The sequence below is a fragment of the Torulaspora globosa genome, chromosome 6, assembly GCF_014133895.1.
Source record: "Torulaspora globosa chromosome 6, complete sequence".
Taxonomy (NCBI): domain Eukaryota; kingdom Fungi; phylum Ascomycota; class Saccharomycetes; order Saccharomycetales; family Saccharomycetaceae; genus Torulaspora; species Torulaspora globosa.
Window position 1 is genome coordinate 1 of NC_050732.1, and position 25,700 is coordinate 25,700.

General features: G+C 44.5%; 8 protein-coding genes across 8 annotated transcripts; 4 read left to right on the forward strand and 4 right to left on the reverse strand.

The window, feature by feature from the left end:
• Window positions 1-2,568: 2,568 nt before the first annotated feature.
• On the reverse strand, window positions 2,569-4,857 carry HG536_0F00100 (3-isopropylmalate dehydratase; the record flags this gene model as incomplete). Its single annotated transcript, XM_037284464.1, has 1 exon — window positions 2,569-4,857. One exon carries the CDS (start codon window positions 4,855-4,857, stop codon window positions 2,569-2,571), a length of 2,289 nt encoding a protein of 762 aa, XP_037140360.1.
• A 3,695-nt stretch (window positions 4,858-8,552) lies between these two features.
• HG536_0F00110 (aldo/keto reductase family protein) lies at window positions 8,553-9,494 on the forward strand (the record flags this gene model as incomplete). Its single annotated transcript, XM_037284465.1, has 1 exon — window positions 8,553-9,494. The coding sequence occupies one exon, from the start codon at window positions 8,553-8,555 to the stop codon at window positions 9,492-9,494; it is 942 nt and encodes a 313-aa protein (XP_037140361.1).
• A 392-nt stretch (window positions 9,495-9,886) lies between these two features.
• On the reverse strand, window positions 9,887-11,029 carry HG536_0F00120 (aldo/keto reductase; the record flags this gene model as incomplete). Its single annotated transcript, XM_037284466.1, has 1 exon — window positions 9,887-11,029. The coding sequence occupies one exon, from the start codon at window positions 11,027-11,029 to the stop codon at window positions 9,887-9,889; it is 1,143 nt and encodes a 380-aa protein (XP_037140362.1).
• Window positions 11,030-14,167: 3,138 nt separating this feature from the next.
• HG536_0F00130 (uncharacterized protein) lies at window positions 14,168-15,127 on the forward strand (the record flags this gene model as incomplete). Its single annotated transcript, XM_037284467.1, has 1 exon — window positions 14,168-15,127. The coding sequence occupies one exon, from the start codon at window positions 14,168-14,170 to the stop codon at window positions 15,125-15,127; it is 960 nt and encodes a 319-aa protein (XP_037140363.1).
• Window positions 15,128-15,552: 425 nt separating this feature from the next.
• On the forward strand, window positions 15,553-17,235 carry HG536_0F00140 (alpha-keto acid decarboxylase family protein; the record flags this gene model as incomplete). Its single annotated transcript, XM_037284468.1, has 1 exon — window positions 15,553-17,235. The coding sequence occupies one exon, from the start codon at window positions 15,553-15,555 to the stop codon at window positions 17,233-17,235; it is 1,683 nt and encodes a 560-aa protein (XP_037140364.1).
• A 364-nt stretch (window positions 17,236-17,599) lies between these two features.
• Window positions 17,600-18,631, reverse strand: HG536_0F00150 (SDR family oxidoreductase; the record flags this gene model as incomplete). Its single annotated transcript, XM_037284469.1, has 1 exon — window positions 17,600-18,631. One exon carries the CDS (start codon window positions 18,629-18,631, stop codon window positions 17,600-17,602), a length of 1,032 nt encoding a protein of 343 aa, XP_037140365.1.
• A 2,135-nt stretch (window positions 18,632-20,766) lies between these two features.
• HG536_0F00160 (uncharacterized protein) lies at window positions 20,767-22,710 on the forward strand (the record flags this gene model as incomplete). The annotated part of the gene is made up of 1 exon (XM_037284470.1): window positions 20,767-22,710. One exon carries the CDS (start codon window positions 20,767-20,769, stop codon window positions 22,708-22,710), a length of 1,944 nt encoding a protein of 647 aa, XP_037140366.1.
• Window positions 22,711-23,602: 892 nt separating this feature from the next.
• On the reverse strand, window positions 23,603-25,216 carry HG536_0F00170 (uncharacterized protein; the record flags this gene model as incomplete). Its single annotated transcript, XM_037284471.1, has 1 exon — window positions 23,603-25,216. The coding sequence occupies one exon, from the start codon at window positions 25,214-25,216 to the stop codon at window positions 23,603-23,605; it is 1,614 nt and encodes a 537-aa protein (XP_037140367.1).
• Window positions 25,217-25,700: the final 484 nt, after the last annotated feature.

Here is a 25,700-nt window from a genome sequence, read left to right on the forward strand (position 1 = left end):
TCCTTTTCAACCCCTTCCTTCCTTCCACCCCATCTTCCCCTCCTCACCTCCTCCCACCCTATCCTTCCACCCTTTCCTCCTCTCATCATTCCTTCTCTCTCCCCCCATCTCTTTCTACCCTTCCACCCGACCACATACCTTCACCCTATCCCTCTCCCTTTCACCCTTCCTTCTTTCTCCTCTCATTCTTCTTTCCCTCTCCCTCTCATCTCGTCCTCTCTCGTCCTTCTTCTCTTCTCTTCTCTTCTCTTCTCTCCCCCTCACCCATCATTCATCTCAACATTCCACCACATCCTTACAACGCTAAAAACGCGACCGACCTGCTCTCTTCTTTACCGAATTCTCCTCGATAAACAATATCTCCACAACATCCTTCCTCTTATCTTACGGATAAACTAGCCTGGCTCCATCTTCATCAATCACTCGTCTCTTTGTTCTACTCCGGGATGGCATCATCTCATCCCTCCAGGGCTATCTCCTTGCTGTCACGTGGACGGTTCCCAAATAGGAAAAGCAACCTCATATCGACAGACATCAAATAACACGCGGAGCGACGATATCTCCCCTGGCATAACAGTCGTACATGTTTATGTTGTTGCTTTCCTCTCTCAAATAGAAAAGCAGCCTCCCAGCCGTCTGGACAGGCGCTGCTCGATATGGCAGAAACAGTTTATCGCCAGATGTGGCACTTACCTCAGCACATTTGGCCCAAACATTCCCTCCTTGCGCGTCTGCCGCGTCGAGCACTACTATATATCAAAACAGGCGTACATGTTTATCACTTCATCTTGCTCAGAACTGATCTTGTTTCTGTTTCATCGACTCTTTGTTTGGTCCTCCAAATGCTCTATTTGTCCAGTTAAACATGTATTTGGTCCGCAACCCCAACCTAAACTGCTCAGCTACTAAACTACAGTGAGAAATCAGCTCCTATTACCTGGTGAATCTGATCAACGTGTACCGAGACTTCTCCCTTTTACTATTGGTCCGAGTCTGGCTTCTTCCCACGTGATGGATGTCATCCAAGAAACTCCGGAATTTTCCCCGGAATTATTAACCCCAGACATTCTTGATGACGCATGGTCATGCGGAGAAGTTCCCCTAAATTAGCCGCCGACCGGAGTTTCTCTCCTCGTTGATTACGGTTTCTTATCTCATCTCGGAGATTGGGAGTCGCTGATAACGGTAGTCTTATCTGATCTCGGAGTTTTCGTTTCCGCGGGATAACCTGATGTCCCCTTCTACGGACCTTGGCCCTGTTACCCAGACTTTGGTCTTGGATCGAAAATTTTCTGGCCCTGTTGGACGCAGATGGCTGTCAAAATATCTGGCGCTTCAAACAGCTCAAGCAAGGTATTGCTAATTGTCGACCTGTGAGTCTATACTTGATGTTGCATGACATGCCTGCCTTGCTGAGTTGCCAATGATAGCTTTTTGTGTCAAGTGAAAGTGAAGTAGGATCTTCCCGCCACTCTGTACGCTGAACCTGGCATGCCCCTGCACCAGAAACAGGGACGCAGATCAGTTGCAAATGGTAGTCAGAAAGCTTAATTTTTGACTGCCAAACTACAAGTCTTAGGCTTTATGTTCGCATTGCTGAATGACCAGATGTTGCTTTACAGGTGGTTAATAGAAGAGACTCTCGAACTTGCTTACTTCTATCTCCTTAAATACAGAGTGGAAGCATGTGCTTCAATGCTCCATTCCATTCACAGCAGCTGATTATGTTGCACATCAGTCATTAGGCCACCAGTACCGAATCTGGGGTCAAACCATAATCTTCAGACCACAGTTATAGGGTATGACCTTGGTACCTGACAACCAGACCATTGGTTAAGGAACAAGCCTGACAGCGTAAACCATGGTGACTCTGCAAAGCGGAAATGTCTGGGGCACTCCCATGTGCATCAGAGCAGCGTCACATAGTGGCAGGGACTTATATCCAGTTTCCATTGTTCAGGATTCAGGGAAGCAGGAAGTTCAGGTGCTAAAACGTGTACCGCACGCGATATTGCGTCTGCAACTACATTCATAGGGTCGGCAAGGTATTCTAGGTGGCTAGATCATGTCCCTGTACTCTCCGGGCTGGCTCATTCTTGTTCTGGAGCGACAGCAGACTAATATGATCCGTTCTCAAGGTAAAATATTAGCATGTAGCATGTTATGGTAATGCCTAATACCCAGCAGTTCTGAACACATTCAGTGATTTGGCAACAAGTCTGTTCTTGGCAATGCCATCTTTAGAGACATATGTGGTTAACATGCTTTATTAAACAGCACAGGAGGAATGCATACTCATCAACTGCTTTGTCCTGTAACTTGACGCTCTTTTGTAATCCGCTGCGCTACTTGAGTCCAATTCGAAAGAAACCTTCTTATCAATGGTTTTCTTACGTTGGCGTCTGAGGTTAATCTTGGCATTCCTGATGATCTTGCCGCTTAGAGAAGAGACGATGTATTGAATTCAGATTAATCTAAAGATATAAATAATAAATAACAGAAGTGAAAAAAGAGTATTCAACTTCCGATGAGATGACCAAAATCCTTTGCTGATTCCAGCAACAATGCTCACCACTCTTGAGCAGTAACCCCAAATGGACTCTTTTTAGCACCTCTTACAGGGCTAATCAACTTGGAACCACCCTCCAAGAAAGAAAATTTCTCCTTTCTTATATCCTCGTACTTGGAAATGAATTCCTCTTTCTGTAATGTCAAGCCAATGTCATCAAGACCATTTACTAGACAGTGCTTTCTGAAGCTCTCGACGTCGAAGTGGCCGACTAGCTCATTACCCCTAGTATCGACAATCTTCTGATTAGGCAAGTCAACAATGATACGTTCACCTGCCTTTGCTAGTGGTACCAATTTATTAAGAATAACATTTTGGTCAAGTCTGATGGGTAATAATCCATTCTTGAATGAATTGTTGTAAAAGATATCACCGAAAGATGGGGCTATTATGCACTTGATACCGAAGTCCTTCAGAGCCCATGGTGCGTGCTCTCTCGAGGAACCACAACCAAAATTGTCACCAGTAACAACAAGAATCTCAGCGTTCGTATATGGTTCAACATTCAACACAAAGTCGGTTTGTTTCAGATTGTGCTCTTGACCTTTGTTGAAACGCCATTCGAAAAACAAACCAGCCTTCAAGCCCGTTTTTTTAATGGTTTTCAAAAACTGTTTTGGAATAATCGTGTCAGTATCGATATTGGCTTTATCTAACAGAGCAGCAATACCTTCTAATGTTAGGAACGGCTTCATACCTGCTGGGGCAGACTCAATCTTAGTCTCCTGGGAAACTGGAATATCATTGATTTGTTCCTCCGCAGGTTGCAGGGGCTCTTTTTCGTGCTCTTGTAATGCCTTGTCGTCTTCTTGAGAAATTGAGAGCTTGGCAGAGTCATTGTTTTTGTAGACATGCTCTCTGATATCAACAAAGTGACCGGCGATACCGGCAGCTGCAGCCATGGCTGGCGACATCAAGTGAGTACGGGAGTTAGCACCTTGACGGCCCTCGAAGTTTCTGTTAGAAGTAGAAGCACAACGTTCCTCAGGGTCTAAAATATCTGGATTCATACCTAAGCACATAGAACAACCCGCTTCTCTCCATTCAAATCCCGCCGCTTCGAAAATCTTGTCCAGACCTTCTTTCTCGGCCTGTGCTTTGACCAAGCCTGAACCAGGAACGACCATACCTAATTTAACATTGTCGGCCAACTTGTAACCTTTAACCACAACAGCGGCATTTCTCAGGTCTTCAATACGAGAGTTGGTACACGAACCAATAAAGACCTTATCAATGCTGATATCCTTCAATGCCGTGCCTGGAGTGAGTCCCATGTATTTCAAAGCTCTTTCCATACCGGACTTCTTGATTGGATCAGAAACTCGAGCAGGGTCTGGCACAGAAGCTGTGATAGGTAAGGCATCTTGAGGAGAAGTACCCCATGTAATTGTTGGGATAATGTCAGAAGCATTAATAATCACTTCATGGTCGAACTTAGCACCTTCGTCAGTATGTAAAGTGTTCCAGTAGGCCACAGCTTTATCCCACTCAGCGCCTTTTGGAGCAAGTGGTTTACCCTTCAAATACTCGTAAGTTATCTGATCTGGCTTAATCATGCCAGCTCTAGCACCGGCTTCGATAGACATGTTACACATGGACATACGAGCCTCCATACTCAATTGCTCGATTGCCTTACCAGCAAACTCAATGACGTGACCAGTACCACCAGCGGTACCGATGACACCAATGATGTGCAACATCAAGTCTTTGGAAGTGATGCCAGGGCTCAAATCACCTTCCACTAAGACTCTCATATTCTTTGACTTGTTCTGGATGATAGTCTGGGTAGCTAAGACGTGTTCAACTTCGGATGTACCGATACCAAAAGCCAAAGTACCGAAGGCACCGTGAGTGGATGTATGAGAATCACCACAAACAACCGTTGTACCTGGCAGGATGAATCCCTGCTCGGGACCAATAACGTGAACAATACCTTGTCTCGATTCGGTCATACCAAAGAAGGTAACGTCGAAATCCTTGACATTTTGCTCAAGGGTTTGAACTTGAAGACGAGAATCAGCCTCTTTGATGAAAGTGGCAGTAGATTTGAAGTTCTTTCTTGACATGGTTGGAATGTTATGGTCTACTGTGGCCAAAGTACAGTCAGTTCTCCTCACTTTTCTACCGGCGTTCTTTAGACCTTCAAAAGGCTGAGGAGAAGTAACTTCATGAACCAAATGTCTGTCGATATAAATCAAAGTAGAACCGCCTTCTTCTTCATGAACAATATGGTCTTCAAAGACCTTGTCGTAAAGAGTTCTTGGACCTTTGGGTGATCTCGAAGTCATGATCGATAAAAAGATATTATTGACTTCCAATTTCAAAAAGTCTCTTGACCTCTTATTGAGCTATTCGATGGAAATTTAGTCCCTGAATCATTTGAGAGCTCCTTTTAAATACGGACTGCCCTCCCTACTCCAACAGCCTTACTCTAAAACACTTGAGTCTACTCCAACTACATCGCACACCATGCTTACTGCGAAAGGTTATCGCCAGACCGCCAAGCCATCACTGTGACTGATTTTTCACTTGCTGGCGGCTACAGAGTTCTTAGAAGAGAAGAGCCAAAAAATCGCCGGTACCGGCAACCCGGGCCGATACCGGCCAACAAACGATAAGAATTGGCGTTCCCTAATTCCTTGTCCTCGAGAGCGATAACCGTGATCGAACTATCCAACAATGTGATAAACAAACATAGTTCCATCCGGCGTGCATGCCATGTCCGTAATTGACGCATTGGGCGGTTCATGGGCCACGAAAATTGGTCTACCTTGCTTGTACAGCCAAAGATTCATCCTGACCAGCTGTAGCAACGACTGACTCAAGTTCCTTTTCTGGAAGTCGTTTCGGTCCCTTCTCATCCTTAGGCTCCACTGCGGCCTCGGTGGCATTGCAGTCAAACAGCCTGGGTTAAACCCAACAACCTCTATTGGAGCATCATGTCCAATCAGACTGATTTCAGTTTCCCATGTGTCCCGATTTACAATCACTACAGAGCTGACGGGGCCGTTAGTTGCGTTCGGCACAGCAATATGTTGACCATCAGGCGACCACGAAAGCCTCCTGAAGTATGTGGTAAGAGGCGAAGCTTTGAAAGGATCCGTTATAATATGTTCAATGGTAATCGCGCAATCACCGCTCTTATGATATCTGAATATTTTCAAAGTTCTATCATCTGAAGCAGTAGCGAAATACTTGTTGGCTGGATCAAAGATTATTCCCTTTACCAGTGATTGACGTACGTCAAATCTCTTAATTTTCTCAAGCGTTAACTCCATTTCAAATAATGATTGATCCATCCAAACTAACGCTAACTAGAATGCTAGAATCAGGAGCCCAGCATATATCTTGATTGTCATTATCATGCCCTACAAGCCTTCTGCGGACTGTCCAGTGTTCCCGCTCGTACTCAGATCCAAAAACAGGCTCACTACGGTTTTCTTCCTCTTTTGCCCAAATAAGAAGGATACGATCATCTGAACCGCTTGCAAGCTACCTTCCGCCAGGTGAAAACTTCAGCAGTGTAACTGACCCCGTATGACGACCCATGCTGGCAAGCGGTCTCTTGATCTCATCAGCAGTAGCTTGCTTCGTGCTGCTTTCTTTTATCGCTTCGATATATCTTGCACAGATCATATCCGCACTTTTCCGTCGGCTCCTCCTCTAGCAACCATTGTACCATCCGAACACACATCTACGGTGTAAACTTCACACTGCGGTGTTCCTCCTGATGTTAAAGCCAGGGAAATTTAATGATTTTCACACAACGCCTAAATCATCTCTGATGTCAGTGGGGATCACTGTTATCTCGATGTCATTTTTAAGACTTTGCTAAAGGATGTATGGGCGTGAACATCAACACTTGTCCATCGCTTCTGACCGTGCTTTACTTCAACTGAAATAATGAGATCTCTCATAGTTACAAACTCGACATTTGATTACATTCTAACCACCATTCGAGTACAACATTAGCCGCGGCTCGATTTTACCTAGTAACCAATAACTTATTGGTAAATCTTTCGTGTGCTGCGTTGTTTGCACAGATTTGAGGCAATGCATTACCAAGTCATACTTTGGTTTGCATCGGGAACTTTGCTGCAAATGCTCGCAGAAGATCTGTGTAGCTGCTCAAGTCCGATCTTTGAGTATTATACAATCCGAGCATGGTTTGAGAGATAACTTGCTGGCCGATATCATTGATCATAGTACTTCAAGAAATGTCCTTGAAGAGGTAGTCAAATCCTGCGGCGATATCTGATCCCCGTACTAATTCTTGAGGCTCTCTAATAGATATGAGTAATATGGCAATGAAGATGAGATGTTTGGTTCAAAATGAAAGATAAAACTTCTGACATGGAAAATGTTAGGAAAAATGGCTCATCTTATCTTTAACCCCTTACGTAGTATTAGACAACTGACTTCATGAATCTCCACAGAACGGCGGGTCATCAGTAAATTGCATAGGCAGTCCCAAAATTTTGGATCTAATCTTTAACGGATGACATTTCCAGATGTCAGGGAACTCTGCGGGCCTTTGTAAAAGAGCGGACTTTCAGCGTCCTCTGTGGAAGTAGTGCTGAACCTAGCTCTAAAACACAAGTCAGCAAACAGAGAAAATAATTTTTCTGCTCCTGTAGTGTTATGCCGAGGCTTCGCTGGATGAAATGTTGAAGCATATCAATTATTTGTAAGATGTACTGCCCTTATGTTGAAGTCACATACGTAGCACATCAAAGATGTCACGGTAGAATGTGACGATCTCCCGACTACTCGTCGATCCGTTTCTAGCACTTCTGTGTCGAGCTTGGTACCCCCTCAATGACAGGTTTCAACGGTTTTCGCACTTAGAGCTGATCAGCGTTCCGTCCACATTCTCATGTCGCAAAGTTAAACTCAATACCAGTTAATTAAACTGTAAAGCCCTCTCACACTACCGAACGATATTTCTCGAAGCTTCCACAGTAAGAATCCAAAGGTGATCTTAGTTTAAACATGACATCTGAATTCACTTTGCGTGGCTGCGAACTTCTGATTCCAAACAAGAATATCTGAAAACATTTACCGTTGACATCGTTCCCCCGTTCGTGAATGAGTGCCCTCTGAGAGCCCTTCCTTCTGGCGTGCTTTCCCAGACTTCCTCACGTTCTTCCATCTCGATCATATTTCCCATTCTGTCATGTTATTGGCAGTGATAGATACGCTGGGACCTTAAAGCGCACGCTTAGCAGGACTTTTGAGTTCAAGTTCACTTTAGAGAGCCTTAACAGGTAAGGCTCATGCATCGACGACGCGCTGAGATGATGGCTAAACGGTAGCAAATAGTGGTTTGTATTATCAGTCACGTACCTGATGCACATCTCGCAACTTGCCCATCGAGCAGTCCGCTGTACACTGAATTTCAGAGGATCGCGGATAAGTGGCCATGTCAGTGTCATCTACGGCACAGTTTTGATACATTTGAAGCGGTTGTATCATTTGCCAGGACTCGAGAAACGTACACCCATATAGCACTCGCGCTGTGCTAAACCATGCAAAGACTCAGCCTCCGTCAGTCCCATCGAGGCTTCGTGTTACATCGATTCCGGCCATGTTCTGCCTTCGGCAGAGCCACTATATTACCATATGACGCAACCAGCACCAGCACCTTCGGTTCAGCATAGGCTATGATATCGGCACTGATTGATTAGCATATCATGCTCACTATGAGCTCGTTAAAAGCGCCTTTTTGCCTCCAGGAAATGCAGTACTATAGTTCATCAAAGAAGGTGGGAGATCTTTTCAGAACCAAAAGTCCATTTAAGGTCCGTGTTATGGGAGTAAAAGGATATAGCACGGTCTTCACCGACATATCTCATTACTAAGCAGGCATCGAGGATGTTGAAAGTGTGGTTCTTCTGTTACGGATATTTCACCTATAAGAGGACTGTAGTTTGCCACCCATTATACACTACAGTCTCATGCCCGACATAAGGATCACATTACAATGTCAAATTCGCCTAAAATCGTCTACGGGGGATACCCATTCGGTACACTTCCCCATGAGGAGTCATCCAAAATAGTTGAAGCTTTGAACAAGAATGGTATCAAAGAAGTGGATACCGCCAGAATTTATCCAGGAAGCGAGAAAGCCATCGGTGAGCTACACTTACCTGAGCAATTTGTGATAGACACCAAGGCTAGAGGATTTTCTGATGGTAGCTTGACGAAGAAAGGAATTCAAGAATCAATTGCAGAGTCGCTTGGTTTACTAGGAGTTGAAAGTGTCGAAATTTTCTATCTTCACTGTCCCGACCGCGATACAGAAATCGAGGAAACTATTGATGCGATCAACGAATTGCACCAACAAGGAAAGTTCAAGAAGTTTGGTCTTTCAAACTTTCCGGCCAAGGACGTCGAGCAAGTATACAACTACGCCAAGAGTAAGGGTTACGTTCTACCAACCGTTTACCAAGGTAATTACAATGCCGTGGCTCGTAGATCTGAATCTGAGCTGTTTCCTTTGTTGAGAAAGCTCAACATCGCTTTTTATGCATATTCTCCTATTGCCGGAGGGTTCTTAGCAAGGAGCGTTGATGATATCAAGAACGGCGAAGGTAGATTCGATCCAAACACTCCTGTTGGGCAGATCTATCTCAAGTTGTACAGCAGGCCCGCACTTTTGACAGCGCTTGATGAGTGGGACAAATTGGCACAGAAGGTGGGCACATCAAAAGCTCGTCTGGCCTACAGATGGGTTGTGCATAATTCGGTACTCTCTGGCAAATTTGGAGACGCCGTTATTATTGGAGGCAGGAACGCTGATCAAGTTACTGACACTGCAGAAGCCATCTCTGAGGGTCCTTTACCCGCAAATATTGTCTCTGAGATAGACAAGCTATGGGAGAAAATTAAAGATGAAGCACCTCTTGATAATTACTCGTTCTGACTGAATTGAGACAATTAGATATAAGGCAGCTGACCTTATTCGCTATTTAGATCTACTCTTGACCAGAGTTGTCTTTAAGTTTGCTTGTCTTTCTGTGAAGCGAAAGGCTCTTGTTTTAAAATAGTCTCCGCTCTCTTTATTTTAAGCGTACGATTCCTTCTGATTCCCCAACAATGACTCGATCTAGATCCAGTTGAAAGGCCAACTTTATGGCCGATTCCTTCGCTGGACTCAATATATTGCATATATACTGTGCCAATTCAAAACCAACTTCCCACTCAAATCGTAATCTGGTAAAACTTATTTATCGCGACATATCTGTAGCATAGTATATTGGTTCAGAGAACTAGCTTTTAATCTGAGCAACACTATAGTCCAAGCTTCAGTCCCAATCATTTGAACTGCAAGGAATCAAGGTTTAGCTTATAACAAGATGCAGAAAGGAAAGCAAGCTCCCCCGAGATGGCTGGGTTCTGACCAATAAGACTTGTGGGGAACCCGATATCAAAGGGAACAACACTCTCGAGGTAGCTGACTTGTTCTGGAGTCAGCTTGATCGATAAAGCTGCAATGTTATCTTTCAAATGCTCAACCTTTCTGCCTCCCACAAGCGGGAAGACGTTGGTTCCTTTGGACCTGATATACGCAAGAGCAATAGCTGTCACGGACTGCGTGCCATGTTCTTTGGCAACTTTCTCCAAAGCAGAACTGATCTTCACTTCCAACTCTGTCTGCTCAGGAGGCTGACCAAACGACCGCAATTTCTCTCCACGCTTTTTACGCTCCTCGATGGATTCTTTGCTCTGGAACCTTCCCCCACCAAGAACGTCCCAGGGCACGAGCGCCATACCGAAATGCTTGGCCATTGGAAGGATCTCTCGTTCGAAATCTCTGAGCATAACGTTCCATCTGCCTTGATAAACACTGAACGGAGTCTTACCGTGCGACACAGCGTAATAGTTAGCGGCAGACACGACCCATGCTGGTGTGTCAGAAGCTCCTAGGTACAAAACTTTACCCTGCTGCACCAGAACGTGCAAGCTATCCATCAACTCCTCTATCGAAGTCATATGGTCCCACCAGTGAACATACAGGATATCGATCCAGTCCGTCTTCAGCTTCTTCAAGGAGTCGCGCACACTTACGTGCAGACTGCGCCTATTGTTTCCATAAAAATTCGCACTCCTGCCTTTGCCCACTTCGTAGGATTTGTAATCGGCTGTAAACTTTGTAGCGATCACCAGCTGGTCGCGAACTTTCCTAGACTCCATCCATTCGCCAAGCCAAGCTTCGGACTCTTCATTCTGGTAGTTGTTCGCCGTGTCGATAAAGTTCCCACCCGCTTCGTAGTATGCGTCTAGCAATTTAAAGCTACTCTCCTTGTCCATTGATCCCACAGCCTCAGACCATGCTTCCCCAATCGACATAGCTCCAAAGACCAAAGGAGAAACTTTGATGCCAGCGGTTTTCGACAAAAGGTTTAAGCGGCCCAACTCTGTAGGAGGTTCAGGTGCGGGTGCAAACAACTCAGACATGATGAAATGGTTCGGAAGCTTCTGAGTGATTGGATGGTCTTCTCTCGGAGTACGCCAAGCTCTATCGACTGCTGAGACGTATCCTTTTATATGATTTTCATCGAAACATAATCTCTCAAAAACCTCTAAGGGGTGGACAACAACGCTCGTTCAGCAGCCTTCTTTTTACCTGGGAGGTTCGATTTCACAGCCTCTGGTAATATAACGTCACTAAGCAGTTATTAGTAATCAGTTATTGTTAGTAGCCTGTATTCCTTGATCTGTTACAACTAATCTTGGCAAGCGTCAAACCCCCGCTAAAATCGTTCCGCGGAACTGCGCATTGTGCAACTTCAGCCTACAGTAACTACGGGTATCAAATCGAGAGCACGCGCGGGGGCAATGCTCAAAGTAATACTAAACTTTACTAAGCGACTGTAGGTGGCTTAGAGGTTGAATGTCTTCGATTAGGATACGAACTGACCTCGCCAGCTAACTTAAGTTGTAAAATCAGGCGGCACCTTGATTGGCCAAGCCAGTAATAACCAGAGTATCGCATAGGGCAAAAGGCGCTGTCATAGGAGTCGCATTTTTCAGCTCTCTGGGAAACGCAATCCTTCAAAATTACTTGCCACTAGAGATCGCTTGGTTTGTCTTCAGTAATGATCTCGCAAATCTACCGGATCATCTGAGGGAAGGACACTGCCTCTCCGGCCTAATGTTCTTTTTGGCAGGAATTGAGCCCCAGAAGTGCCACCCAGATAAAGCCATCGCTAGATTTCAGACAGGAGCTATATCCGAAGTGTTAGCACTGATTTGGGTTCGTCTCGGCCGCAAGGTGATCTAGACCTTTTGCGACGAGCAGTGCTCTTCTACCTGAAAGAAGCTCTTTTTGGAGCGCACTGATAACAATAATTCAAAGATGAAACGCTTCAGATGCCTAATTATCATTAGCCTGCAGATCTCAGCGACAAAGAGTTATACAGACGGCCTGCAGCTTTTCGATCTCAGCTCGTCGTCATAGGCACACAAATGATTTCTTGGCAAAAAAATTACGTCAATGTCCCACGCCATGCCCGCTTACCTCCCCCATACACTAATTGGAAGAGCGTCAAGAGTTGATGGAAAGACCTGACTACTCACAGATCCGCTTGAGAAACGAAGGAATCCAAACAAAGAGAAGCCAAAAAGCAAAGGCCAGATGAATGGTGAACTATCTGCCATATACAAAGGCATACCAATATGCCAGTAAGAAAATCAAAGTAAGCCCACGATAGCCCAATCATCGTTTCAATTTTCTCCCCTCATTAATTCTTTGAATTAGCTGATTCTAAAATGGAATTTCTCGAGACACCTGCCGGAAGCCCATTGCAATATATGGCCACCGTCTACGGACGCGGTCTTAACTATGAACACCCCCACATTTTCCTTCCAAAGCAACGAGTGGGAAGGCCTTGCAAAAAATCGCATGTCACAAGAGGCGCTCGGTTACGTTTGCGGAAATGCCAGCAGTGAGACATAGGAGGCCTTTAAGAAATGGTCGATCGTGCCGCAGCGCTTGGTGAACACCACGTCCTATCCTTCCCTCAAAATCAATTTATTCGGACGGGAATTACCATCACCGATAGCAACTGCGCCAGTCGGAGTATTGCGTATTTTCAATCCTGACGGGGAAATTGCCGTTGCTAAGGCGGCCGCCAGGGAACAGATTCCGCATATTTACAGTTCTGCCAAGCAAATTTCTTTAGTGCTCTTTTCGTGAATTGAATACTTACTAACTTGGATGGCGTCCAAGCGACCTGAACAATGGCTACAATCCATTTCTGCGTTCTGACAGCATAGGAACAGCGCTCGGGTTTTCTGACCATTAGCCACTTCAAAGCAAAACATGGCAAACAAGTTGAAGAAGACTTGCACAGCGTTCTTGCGTGAGCATTGGGATGAACCATCGTTTTGAAGGGGATTCAGTCAGTCCAAGATGCAAAGCATGCTGTAGAGTCCGGAATCGAAGGGATTATCATATCCAATCACGCTGGTAGACAGCAAGATGGTGGACCCGCATCTTTAGACTGTCTGGTTAAGATCGTTAAAGCGGTGGAAAGAAGACGGATATTATTTTCGATTCTGGTGTTCGCTGCGGTGCTGACATTGCAAAGGCGATGGCTATTGTGGTCCTTGTCTGTAGACCCTACGTCTACGGTTTGGTTTTGGGAGGCGAGGAGGGTGTTGGACATGTTTTACGCTCCTTACTCGGAAACCTAACGATGAATTTGCATCTTGCAGGCATCCCTTCTGTGTCTCAAAAGGACCTCAGCATTGACTCTCTGGAATATAGCGGCTGATGATAACAGGATAGATAGACATACCTCGCCAATTAATACTCCTATATAGCGCTCTGTGTAAATCTCAAGTTCGGATTTTAATAGTCAATACCTCAGAGCCAGTAATACGTTACTGAGCGTTACTTTTAATCAGTAGCCTGGCTAATCCTGCTCTCTAGTTCGCTTTTGATAAAGAACTTCTAAGTGTGCAGACAATTGCAGCTATTCTTCGCATTCAAAGAATCACCTACCAGGCGATCGAATTCGTGAACTAAGCTAAGAGACACTACAGATCGGTTGAAGAGCGAAAAACGATTACTCGTTCAAATAAGATGGAGAATCAAATTTGCTATGCTCTCAACGGTGCCGCTTCTGTGCGAAAACGCTCAGGTACAATGCGTAGCTGCTAAATCCTACAAGAAAGGGTGCGAAGGTTCCCTTGTTTTTTCCCCCGACAACCTTCATACTTAATCAACTTTTTTTTTTCTTACCAAAGCTGATCATCGGTTGTCATGGAAACACCGCATTGTCTGCAAAATGAAACGATGATTACAGTAGCAACGCAAGAAATGCTAACCCAAATACATACTTCTTGCGGTTCAAGCCACCGATACCAACTGGCAGAGTAGCAATGGCAAACACAAGGATTGGGCACTGCGATGCGGGGACAGAGTACGACTTTGAGCAGAGAATAAGTTTTTAAGGGCCTAAGGGTATGAACAGAAGTGCCATTACAGGGTATTGGTAGTGAATCCAATAATATAAAAGAGGCTATGTCTACGAGTGATGGGTAATGTTTCAAATGCCGTTTTGTTAACCATCTAAGCAAGTACTAAAAATGTCTTCGAAGATGGAGTGCAAACCGGGTAAGATCGCTGTGGTCGGAGTTGGCAATCTAGGATCGGCCACTGCATACACACTGCTGCTTAAAGGCTTGGCAGCTGAAATCATTTTGATTGATATCAGTGAAAAGAAGGCTGAGGGAGAATGTATGGATTTGTGTCATGCAGTACCTTTCTCTTGTGAAACGCAAATCCGAGTGGGAAAATGCGAGGACTGTGCCGGATGTGCAATCGTAATCGTCGCCGGCGGTGAGAATGAGAAACCAGGACAAAGCAGAATGGATCTGGTTTCTGAAAATGCTAAGATCATGCAAGATGTGATCCCCAAGATTGCTAGGAGTTCTCCCGAAGCCATCTTACTCATTGCCACTAATCCAGTAGACGTTATGACTTCGCTCGCCCAGAAATTGTCAGGCTTCCCTGCTCAACGCGTCATAGGGTCTGGGACGCTATTGGACTCGGCTCGATTCAAATGCAATTTGGGCAAATACTTCAAGATCTCCTCTAAAGATGTCAACGCTTTCGTAGTGGGTGAACATGGAGATAGCCAAGTTCCTGTTTGGTCCTTGGCATCGATTGCCGGTATGAGACTTTCGGATTACTGCGAGCAGTCTGGGACCAATTATGACAAAGCGGCCTTGCACAAGATTTACGAACAGACGCGCGATGCCTCTAGCAAGATCATTGAGTGCAAAGGCTCCACTGCTTATAGTACAGCTGCAGGTCTAGCCCAAATTGTGAGTGCTATATTGAAAGATGAAGGCGTTTTGCTCCCTGTGTCAACAGTAGGTGACTATTATGGCGTCAAAAATATTTCGATGAGCGTTCCTGTTAAAGTCGGCTGCAACGGTGCTCAACATGTGGTAAAATTACCACTCCAGGATGAAGAGATGAAAGCAGTACAAAAGTCTGCTGAAATTATCAAGTCAGTCTGCAAGCAGGCCGGCTGCGAGTAAGAAATTTCTTTATGGTTTTAAAGTTTGTATAGTTTAAGCTACTCGGTTTTCTGTTCGATCAGTTTCCATGGTAACCTGCCTTATTTGTCTAGGCTGCTAGTTCAGGAAGAGTTTGGCCTGGCAGCCTGCCATTTTAGGGTGCGGGTGCTTATTGCCATACGCAATCACAATTAATTTGCTATCAACCGCCAAGACTGCGGCAATAAGGCATTGGCGATCTGCCACTTAGAGTAGTTTTGCTGTTGGTCAGTTGGCACAGCTATACTTGTTCCCCAAATCCGCTGCTATAACTAGTTTTAAGTAATGGACGATCGGCCATCAAATGGGGCATGCTTGCAGCAGATAAATCTTTTTTTATTGATCAGAAACTCATACCTTTCTCGCTGTGAATAAAGCAAGTCTTCACATTTTTGTTGACAACTTCAATGACAACTACAGTTGGAAGCTATCTCGCTACAAGGTTCTCACAAGTAGGTATCGAGAATCACTTTGTGGTCGCCGGTGATTACAATTTGTCTTTATTGGATAAGTTACAAGAGCATCCTGAGCTGGAGGAGGTTAACTGCTGCAACGAATTGAACTGCTCTTTTGCTGCAGAGGGTTACGCAAGATCGAAAGGTGTCGCAGCCGTCGTTGTGACATTTAACGTTGGCGCATTCTCCGCCTTTAATGGAATTGGTAGTTCGTACGCTGAAAACCTCCCAGTCATCTTGGTGGTGGGATCCCCAAATACCAACGAGTCCATCGACCACAATCTTATTCACCATACCATTGGTACTCATAACCTTGATTACGAGTTTGAAATGGCCAAAAAAATCACTTGTGCTGCTGTGCAAATTAAGCATGCACAAGATGCACCAAGATTGATCGATTACGCCATCAGAAAATGTTTAACTAGGAAAAAGCCATGTTACATTGAGATTCCCACCAACATGGCCACGCAGGCTTGCCCCGCACCAGGCCCACTAGAAGGACTGTTATATCAATTACCGAGCGAGCCAAATACTCTTTCCAAAGCTGTCGATGCAGCTGCCAAGCTGATAGAAAGCCGTTCGAAACCTACCATGTTGGCAGGTTCAAGATTGAAATCAGCCGGAGCTGAAGAGTCCTTTTTGACACTAGCTGAAACATTGGGATGTGCAGTTGCCGTAATGCCGGCAGCAAAATCTCTTTTCCCAGAGGACCATCCTCAATACGTCGGTGTTTATTGGGGAAACGTCAGCACAAAAAAGGCCGATGCCATCTTGCAGTGGTCCGATTTAACGATTTGTGCTGGTTGCGTTTTCACAGACTACAGCACTGCAGGTTGGACTTCTCCTCAACCTGCAGCTCATCGGCTCGAAGCAGATTCTGATGAGGTCAAGTTTTCAGGTCACTATTATGGTCATATCAAGCTTGCTGACTTTTTGGATGCATTGACCAAGAAAGTTAAGAAAAACGACAAAAGCTTGATTGAATACCGTCGTCTGCGTCCACCACCCCCGCTAGTAGAAGCTGCAGATCCGTCCGCTCCTCTGACAAGGCAAGAAATGACACGCCAGATTCAAGGACTCTTTAACTCCAACACCACTTTTTTTGCAGAAACTGGTGACTCTTGGTTTAACGGCATTCAAATGGATCTTCCTAGAGGAGCAAAATTCGAGGCTGAAATGCAGTGGGGTCACATCGGCTGGTCTATCCCCGCTTGTTTCGGATACTCAGTTGGTGCACCAGACAGACAGATAGTAACCATGGTAGGAGATGGTTCTTTCCAAGTGACAGTCCAGGAGGTTGCCCAAATGGTCAGATTGAAGAAACCAATTTTGATTTTCTTGATCAATAATTATGGCTATACCATCGAGGTGGAAATTCATGATGGGCCATACAACGATATCAAAAACTGGAATTATGCCGCTCTAATCGAAGCTTTCAACGCAGATGATGGACATGGGAAGGGATATCAGGTGAAAACCGGTGCGGAACTAGCAGAGGCTATTGAAAAGTCCAAAACTAACAATAAAGGTCCCACATTGATTGAAATCCAAATTCATAGAGATGACTGCACCACTGAGCTAGTTACTTGGGGTCAATATGTGGCACTAGCTAATGACCGACCTCCCATCAGCTAAGTACTTCAGGTTTGCGATCAGACAATCTCCCCTGTCACAATTTCGCCTTTCTGCTCGTTCACAGAGCCATTGAAATTTCGCCTCCAAGCGAGAGATAGAAGGATGATAATTGCTTGATTTCCCAACTATTGTGTTTGCTGTTCTGTGATAGAGCATGCCCCCCATCTGGCGCGGGGTTCAAGACTTACCAGTCAACTTGTCAAACAGTTTCTGTTTTATTGATTCGAGTTCTGGTTCTAGAATCAAATATTATTTCTGAAGATATCATTTAGACTCATATATCAAGCAACATTCCAAGTCCATCCTTATTGTAGTTGTTCGCATCAAAAGACTTATTTCGAATTTACTTACATTTGTGCAGAGCCTATAAAGTTCCGTCCTTCTTCAAAATTTGGGCTGCTGTATCGTGTACACACTCTCTCAACGATTTGAGAGAAAAACCGAGTATGTGTTTAGTCTTAGTGTTGTTGATAGATGGAAAGGTCTTATAGAGATCTTGACCCGATCCCGGATTTCCAACGGGAATCTTACCCTTCAATTGCGGGAAATCTTCATTAAGAATATCCAGCAAATCCTGATAGACAAATGAACCATTAGAGAGATACAATCTCTGCCCGATAGCTTCCTTCTTTTGAAAAGCTATGAGATGGGCCTTTGCGACATCTCTGACATGAATATAATTGCCGTGCAAGCCCTCCATCTGCTTAGCCTCCGGCTTGTTGCGAACCAAGGCATTGATAATCTCACAAGAAAGGTTCAAAGTGTCCTTAACATCTTCATCAAAGAGTTGAGGACCGAAAACATAGACTGGGTTGACAGTGCTTAACTGGATCTTCACAACCTGTCTGTTCTCGCGCAAAAAGTCCCAAGCTGCGGCTTCTGCCAGCTTCTTCGAACCACAGTAGGCGTTTATACCGTCCACCTGACAGCTTTCCCAGGTTGCAGGGTTCCATGACTCTTCGGTGTATACAACTGATCCATCGTCCTCCTTTGCAAGGTCCATCACGGCACCGTGCGACGATGTAACAACCACGCGCTCAACAGACTCAGCACCATACTTCTTAATCGCCTCGAAGATGCTCTTGGTGCCGTTAACAGCCGGAGTTAGCACACCCTTCTCGTAATCCTCTGTGATAAATACGACAGGAGATGCCGCATGCAAGACAACCTTAATATCTGTTCCATATTTCTCGAAGACGCTGTCGAAGGCATTTGGAGCAGCGACGTCGGCTACAAGCTCTAAGGTCAAATTGGGGTTGTTCCCGAACTGCTTCCACAGCTTGTCAGCCTTCTCTTGGGATCTAACGGTGCCTACAACTTTATAGCCTTGCACCAAGAGCTCGTTAATAATATGTTGAGCAATAAAACCGGTAGCGCCGGAAACCAGAACCGTCATGTTTGTTAAGCAGAGCTCTCTGACCCCTTCAAGGACAGCTTTGCAGCTCCGCCATGAAGCAATTGCTCCTCTTTATATACTCATAACCATCAGTGTCGCCAATTTCAGATGCTCAACAAGACAAGACATGTCCTTGGACAATAAACTGCTCCTTGAGGCGCTTTTAGACCGCAATTCATGGAAACATGAATGCTATCAAGATGCGGCTATGACACGAACATATCTACAGTAACTAGGCTTGGCACATCTTAGTAAGCCGTTAAAGACTGCGGCTCCCCTAGCTGACATATGATTGGGAACATGAGTGGATGCGTTCCTTTTCGAAATGAGCAAGTTAAGTTCTTAACAGTGCCTTATGCATCGAGCATTGTCCGTTCGATAGCGCAATCACCTGATTGGATTACTAAGTCGCATCTATCGTATGCCCACTTCGCAAAACAACATTTAATCCGTGTGATAGGCCTTCTAGTCCCCTGTTATCCTGTCAAGCTCCTTCAAAATGTACACAATTGGCAAAGCTGGACGATCCCACCTTCTTTTACTGTAGATTCAACTGTTGTCCATCGTTTCACCCCATGTCTAGCCCTGCTTTCTAACCAAATCGTCTTCTTTCATCTGATAGTTTAGAATGACGATATCTATTATGTTCTAAGTCAGCCACAAGGGAACGATTCACATCGATGGTCACATAAGCCATCTTTCTTTAGCGCATTGCGGCCCTGACGCTGAAAACCAAGGCCTTTGACTGTTTTCGACGGAGCGGAAAGTTGGAGCTTTCGTTACGGTTTCTAGATTGTGCAGTCAGGGTATGATAATGTATTCGCTTTACCTTTGCGGTTTTTAGAGTAGGTGGATCCTCATTTTAATGCCACTGTTCGAGAGGAAATGAAATGGCGTCTGGTGACCTACTAGTGGCCATTTTGCGAAGGCAAGGTCAAGGAATGTATTAAATCGCGTCTCCTACTAAACCGGTAGCACTTTTCTTACTGCAAAGCATTTTACATCTACGCCTGAAGCGGCCCATTTTGCCTACTATCGTCAGGCAATTGAAGTGATGGTGCTATAAGACTTGCAACCCTTTCGCAGCCAAAAAGCTGAGGCAGAAATGAACTGTGTGATGGTCAGAACTTCTGTTATATGTGGTTGAAGTCGCCTTGTTGGCCTGGAGAAGATTCTATTTGCTTTGAAAACTGCAGTTTGATTGATCTTGAGTAAGGACGCATAGAGGCAGCTCAGAGAGTAGATTAATCAACCTCTTAAATACGGTCCGAGAGTCAATAATCCGCGGGTAGCTCAAGATGTGACGGTCTAGCATTTTTCCCGCACTGCGCAGCGTGGCAATCAAGAGTAAAGCGACCATCGAAATTTGACGATTAGCAAGGCGAAAATGATAACATGAACATTGGCAGACCCCGTCTCTCTGGCAAGGAAAAGAAAGGATCAAAAATAACAGCCGTCAACTGAACGACCGGAAAAGAGGTCACGGAAGCCGTTATAGCCACTAATTTGAAATTTCTGTGCAACATGCCCAATATAACGAGAACTGAGGGCATTTGAACGCATACGCCAATTGGAGAAAGTTACGCATAGCTAGGCCGGACAGATTGATATGACGATGTTTCTCATTCGCCAAGACTGTTGCTGCCCGAAGATCATTCAGCTTCTACGCTGATAGACTGGAGAAACACTGTCCATGTTCGTTAGTTTATTGTACGAATATTATCCCTTTGCCGAATAAAGTTGCATGCGGTTTACCGGATTAGGAATATGAGGCACGCGTCTCGTGACCTTTTCAGAGAATGCCCCTCAGAGCTAATTTGTCGCTATTAGTTACATATTACTCCAGCAACTCATATGGTAGGAAAAGTGTAAGAAAGCTACGCGGAACTGTCGAATGCAAACAGTTGACAGCTTACAATTTCCGGCCATGGCACGTGTAAGAGTGTGGAAGCTGAAGTGTTTAGGTGCCATTGCTCAACTTAAAGACCAAACGTGGCCCAAACGAAGTTTATCCGCGCATTAGCGGGAAGCAGCGTTGATGGCATATAAATGGTTCGCAACTCAGTCACCCCTTCACATCAGCTGTTGTTCTATGAAAGAGAAACCACGAAGAAAAGGCTAAAAATCAGTAAGAGATGGCACTCTTAGCCCTTTTGTTCTGGGCGTATGCCTTGGTCTTTGTCAAAGCCTCCCCGGTTAATAATGGTGATGAATCGCTGGCGAGAATCCTCAATACTTTCCAAATAATGGATGATAAGGACGTTATCAATGCAATTTCGCAAGCTCTAAAGGAAGCGTCTGCCTCGAATGACACTTGCGGCGCTTGCGTTGGCAGGCTCGCCATCGGTAAGTCCCTCTCTTTGGTTAGACCTGACTTGGTGCCTGCAACTTTTGAAAAATGGTGTAATGATAACAAATATGCCTCAAAGGCTACTTGTGCCACTAACTATCACAGAAACACACTTGATGCGAGTACTACAGGTAGTAACTTCGCTGATATGTTGCAATTGATGGACCCTTACGGGTATGATGGTCAACTGTACTGTCATTACAAGGACAACGCTGCTTGTCCAAAGCCAAAAACACCAAATGTGACCATGTCTCATTTGTGGCCTGAGAAGCAAGCTAAGCACATGTTGGCACCTAGTTCAAACGGCAGTGAAACTTTCAATGTTTTGCATGTCTCTGACTTTCACATTGAGCTGGACTACACGGTTGGCGCTGAAGTCAATTGTTCCACTTCAATGTGCTGTACGCCCCACTCGATCAACACTAAGAGCAACGTATCTATGAATACTTCTCTAGGATGGAACTCTTTTTACGAGGGCTCACATTACGATGACTCAAACTTCAGCTTTGTTCGTGGTACAAAATTGTCGAACCCATTCCATAATGTCTCTATTCCAGCTCCATCTTTTGGTCACTATGAATGCGACGCCCCAGAGCTTTTGATCAACTCTTCCTTGAACAACGTCATTGAGTTTGCGAAGAACAAAAGCTTAGACTTTAAATTCGCTATCTTCACTGGTGACTTGGTTGACCACGATGAATATACCTATACTGACTACGAAATGACTGTTAAATCTGAGCAATATATCATGAGAGATATGAAGTCGCGTCTTGGTGATCTTCCGGTTTTCCCAGTTCTGGGCAATCATGACACTTTCCCATATGGTGAGCTGGCTCAAGAAGGATATGGCTTCTCTAACAAGTTTCAGTGGAATGCCGATATGCTCGCTGAAATTTACCAAGATTACGGTTGGTTGGACGGAAAGCAAGCACAGTATGCTAGACACCATTACACTGGCTTTTCCGTCACTACGAAAGAGGATCTGAAAATTATCTCCTTAAATTCCAATGCTTTCTACAAAAAGAATCATTACTGTTACTGGAATGCCACGGATCCAGACTCTTTTGGTCAATGGAAGTTCTTGATCGATGAGTTGGTGGAAAGTGAGAAACACGATCAGAGGGTCTGGATAATCACGCACATTCCACCAATCAGTGACTCCTTGCCGCTTCCTTCTAAGATATTTGGTGAGATTGTCGAAAGGTTCAGTCCTTCCACCATTGCCGGTATCTTCTTCGGTCACACTCACTTGGATCAATTCAATTTGCTGTATGCAAAGGACTCCAAATCCATCGATAACGTTATCAACATGGCGTGGATCGGCCAGGCCGTTACCCCTTGGGTCGAAAACAATCCCTCGTGGAGATACTATGAAGTTGATTCTAAGACCTTCTCCATTATGAATTCTTACAACTATTACTCAAAATTAAACGAAACCTTTGCTAATGATGGTAAAGAACCTGAATGGTTGTTTGAATATTCTGCAAGAGACGTCTATAATGTCAGCTGGCCTTCCACTGCCCCACTTAATGCTACTTATTGGCATTTGGTTGCTGAGAAGATCAAGTCCGACGTTAGCTACAGACAACTATACGAAAACTTGGCGAAGAGGTGGTCGCCATACGTTCCGGACTGTTCTAAAGGCAAGAACTGTCAAACAGACTACTGTTTCTTGTCAACTTTCATCGTTGACGATTATGATAAATGTGTCGCTCCTCTCAACAAATGATCGGCCAATATTTATAGACTTTTCTTTTCCATGCGGCCTCTTTTAGTTCTTGTGGGTTTCATTAATGTTTCCTGTATAATTTTCATATCCTTTCTGATGAAATGAACATTCCACCAACGACATCAGTACTGAATGAAACCGGTCTCAAGAGATCTTAGTTTAAGTTTTGTTCACGGAATTGAAAATTCGGCTTCCGAAGCTCTGTCGCTATGACAAAAAGATTAGGTGAATGACTGGTTAATGGTGGTTCGGCAATGACGCGAACTGTTGGCAGAGGAAGTGCCATCAATTCAGGAAAGAATTGATGTGTAAGCCTCATTATTTATTTTCGGTTATCGAGACACCGAAGTAAAGGCTTTTACGAGGCGACACGTTATTTAGGCAATATCGGAAATATATGAGCTGATGAGTTTTGATGAAGCCCTCACAGCTGCTCATATATTTCATCCCCACGGCTGTGACTCCGAATTCGAATACTTGAGAATTAGGCAAAATAATTCAATTAGTATTCTATTGTCCCGCTCCTTTGTGCTCGCTCAAGGTGCCGCTGAAATAGTTTCATCACTTCTTCTGGCTTTCAGCAACTGCTTTAGGCCTCGAATAAGTCACTTACTCATCTTGGTCAGATCAAAATGTAGAAAGCAGGGCTTAGATAAATGCCAGTACGTAGTTTCGCTGAGCAGCAGCGCATTTGTAGAGGGAAAAGCCGATCCTGCAGATCAGTCTGCTGCCTAATTTGATTGTAAAATGCTTCATCATGTAATTACAAAAGAGAAGCTGCTCTCCGCGAGGGCGTAGAGCATTAATTTAGCGGTCTATCAAATAAATAAGGTACTATACCATAGACACATCGATGAGACAAATATTTGGCGGCTAAGCTGAACAGCAATTCCTAGGATTTCTCTTCTGCTTCTTCCTCCTCTTTTTTTTCATCATCATCATCGTCATCGTCATCATCGTCATCATCAAGTATAATCCAATCTTCAAAGCCATCGTCAAAGACTTCTGCTAGCTTTTCTTCAACTTTTAAAAGGTTTTTTTCTTTACTGGTAATCTCAACAAACTTTTCGTATTCCTCATCAGTCAACAAACAGGAATCCAGAGCATCAGACAGCTTTTTCTTATCGATCGATAAACCGATAAAAACCAGCTCATTGCGCCTATCCCCGTAAGGGCCTTGAAATTCAGATCTAATCAGTTTCTCGGTTTCCGGTGGTATATCCTCAAAACCACTAACGTCGAACCAAGGTATACCGCCTTTCAGCGTTAGCATTGGACCTGCAGAAGACCATTCGCCTCGCATAATATGCCTTGTGGCCAGCCAGAAGAAGCCCTTGGAACGTAGCAAAGGTCCAAATGGTGAGTTGGCTTTATTCTTTAAAATCTCTTTTTCGCTCAATTCTTGTCCATCCTCCTGTCCATCCTCCTGTTCATCGTCTTCCTTTTCTGATTCTTGTTCATTTTCCATTTCAGCGTCGGAATCAGCCTCGTACTCGTCAACCGTTTCAATCGAAGCTAAAGGTGTCTGCTCAATGATAAAAAACTTCTCTTTTAGCATTTCGTAAAGTCTCTCAGGATGGAAGGGTTTCCGAGCATTATAAACAAAATTGTTCACGCCGTACTCTTCAGTCTCAGGTTTGGGGGTCAAGACACTTCTGTTTTTGTCACCAAATCCCTCCCTTTGTGTCATTTCATTTATACTTTGCAGCCATCCAGCAGAAGTGGATGCCCTTTCAAAATCGAACATGTTAGTATTTATGATTTTGTTCAGTGGAACATTACAGTAATCAGCGCGCAGAATCTGAGCCACAGGGTTCAAGTTCCTGATCATCTTTTCGATTTTATTTAACTTCTTCTTCTTAATCGATGAGACCTTATTGATGATAATAACGTCTGAAAACTCGATTTGGTCGACCATCAAATCAGTAACAGTCCGATCAGATTCGCCTTGGCCGCTGTCTCCCCATCTGGTAGCCAAGAAATCTGTTGTTTCGATGTTTGATAAAAAGTTCACAGCATCGACAACGGTGACACAGCAATCAATCTTGGTGATTTTCTCGAGGCCGCCAAGCTTGATAACTTTCTTAAGCAATTTTTCCTCATCTTCAGTAACGGCTCCCGGTGTATCAATCAGCGTTTGAGAGAACTCACTGGAGAATGTTTCGGCGACTTGCATGGGCTCGGCGATACCGGTAGATTCAATAACAATGTAATCGAAAGCACCTGTCTCATGCAAACTTACCAGTTCTTCCAACAAATCGCCACGTAGGGTACAGCAAATACAACCATTTTGGAGCTGAATCAACTTCTCTTCTTTGTTGGAAACCTTGTGGTCTCTAATCAGGGAAGCATCAATGTTCAACTGAGACATGTCATTGATGATAACAGCAATCTTCAGACCATTATCGCCCGTCAAGATTCTCTCGAGAAGAGTTGTCTTTCCTGAGCCCAGGAACCCGGAAAGAATGGTTACGGGCACTGGCGGATTTAGTGATGAGGTAGTCATTTCAGCTTCGAGTATTCTTGCTTTCAAGAAAGAAAGCTAAAACTAATAACAAAAACATGTTATACTAGCCTCTGAGATCGCTTAACTGTGCATATATATACACATTCTGGACTCATAATTGCCGTGGCTAGCACATTGAAAAGTTTTCACAACGGTCGTGGCATCAATCTTGGACAAGATGTAATATTCCACCAACTCGCTCACATATATCGCTACGCAGAGAAAGCAGTCATAACCATTGATGTCCCTGACCTGAAAGCTCCATCACTGATCAGTTGGCCTATCCAGTGTTACTTAATGAACACTTAACCCTCGAGGTTACCGTATCAAGGTAGACAGACAAGTTTGAAAGACGAAGTACGCACTGTCAAACCATGAAGGTACCACCCACCTACTAGAACGACATGAAAGACAAATTTTGGGCCCTCATCGGTTACTTGTAAATTTCCCATGAATCTATCTATGCTCATACTCCAAAAAATCC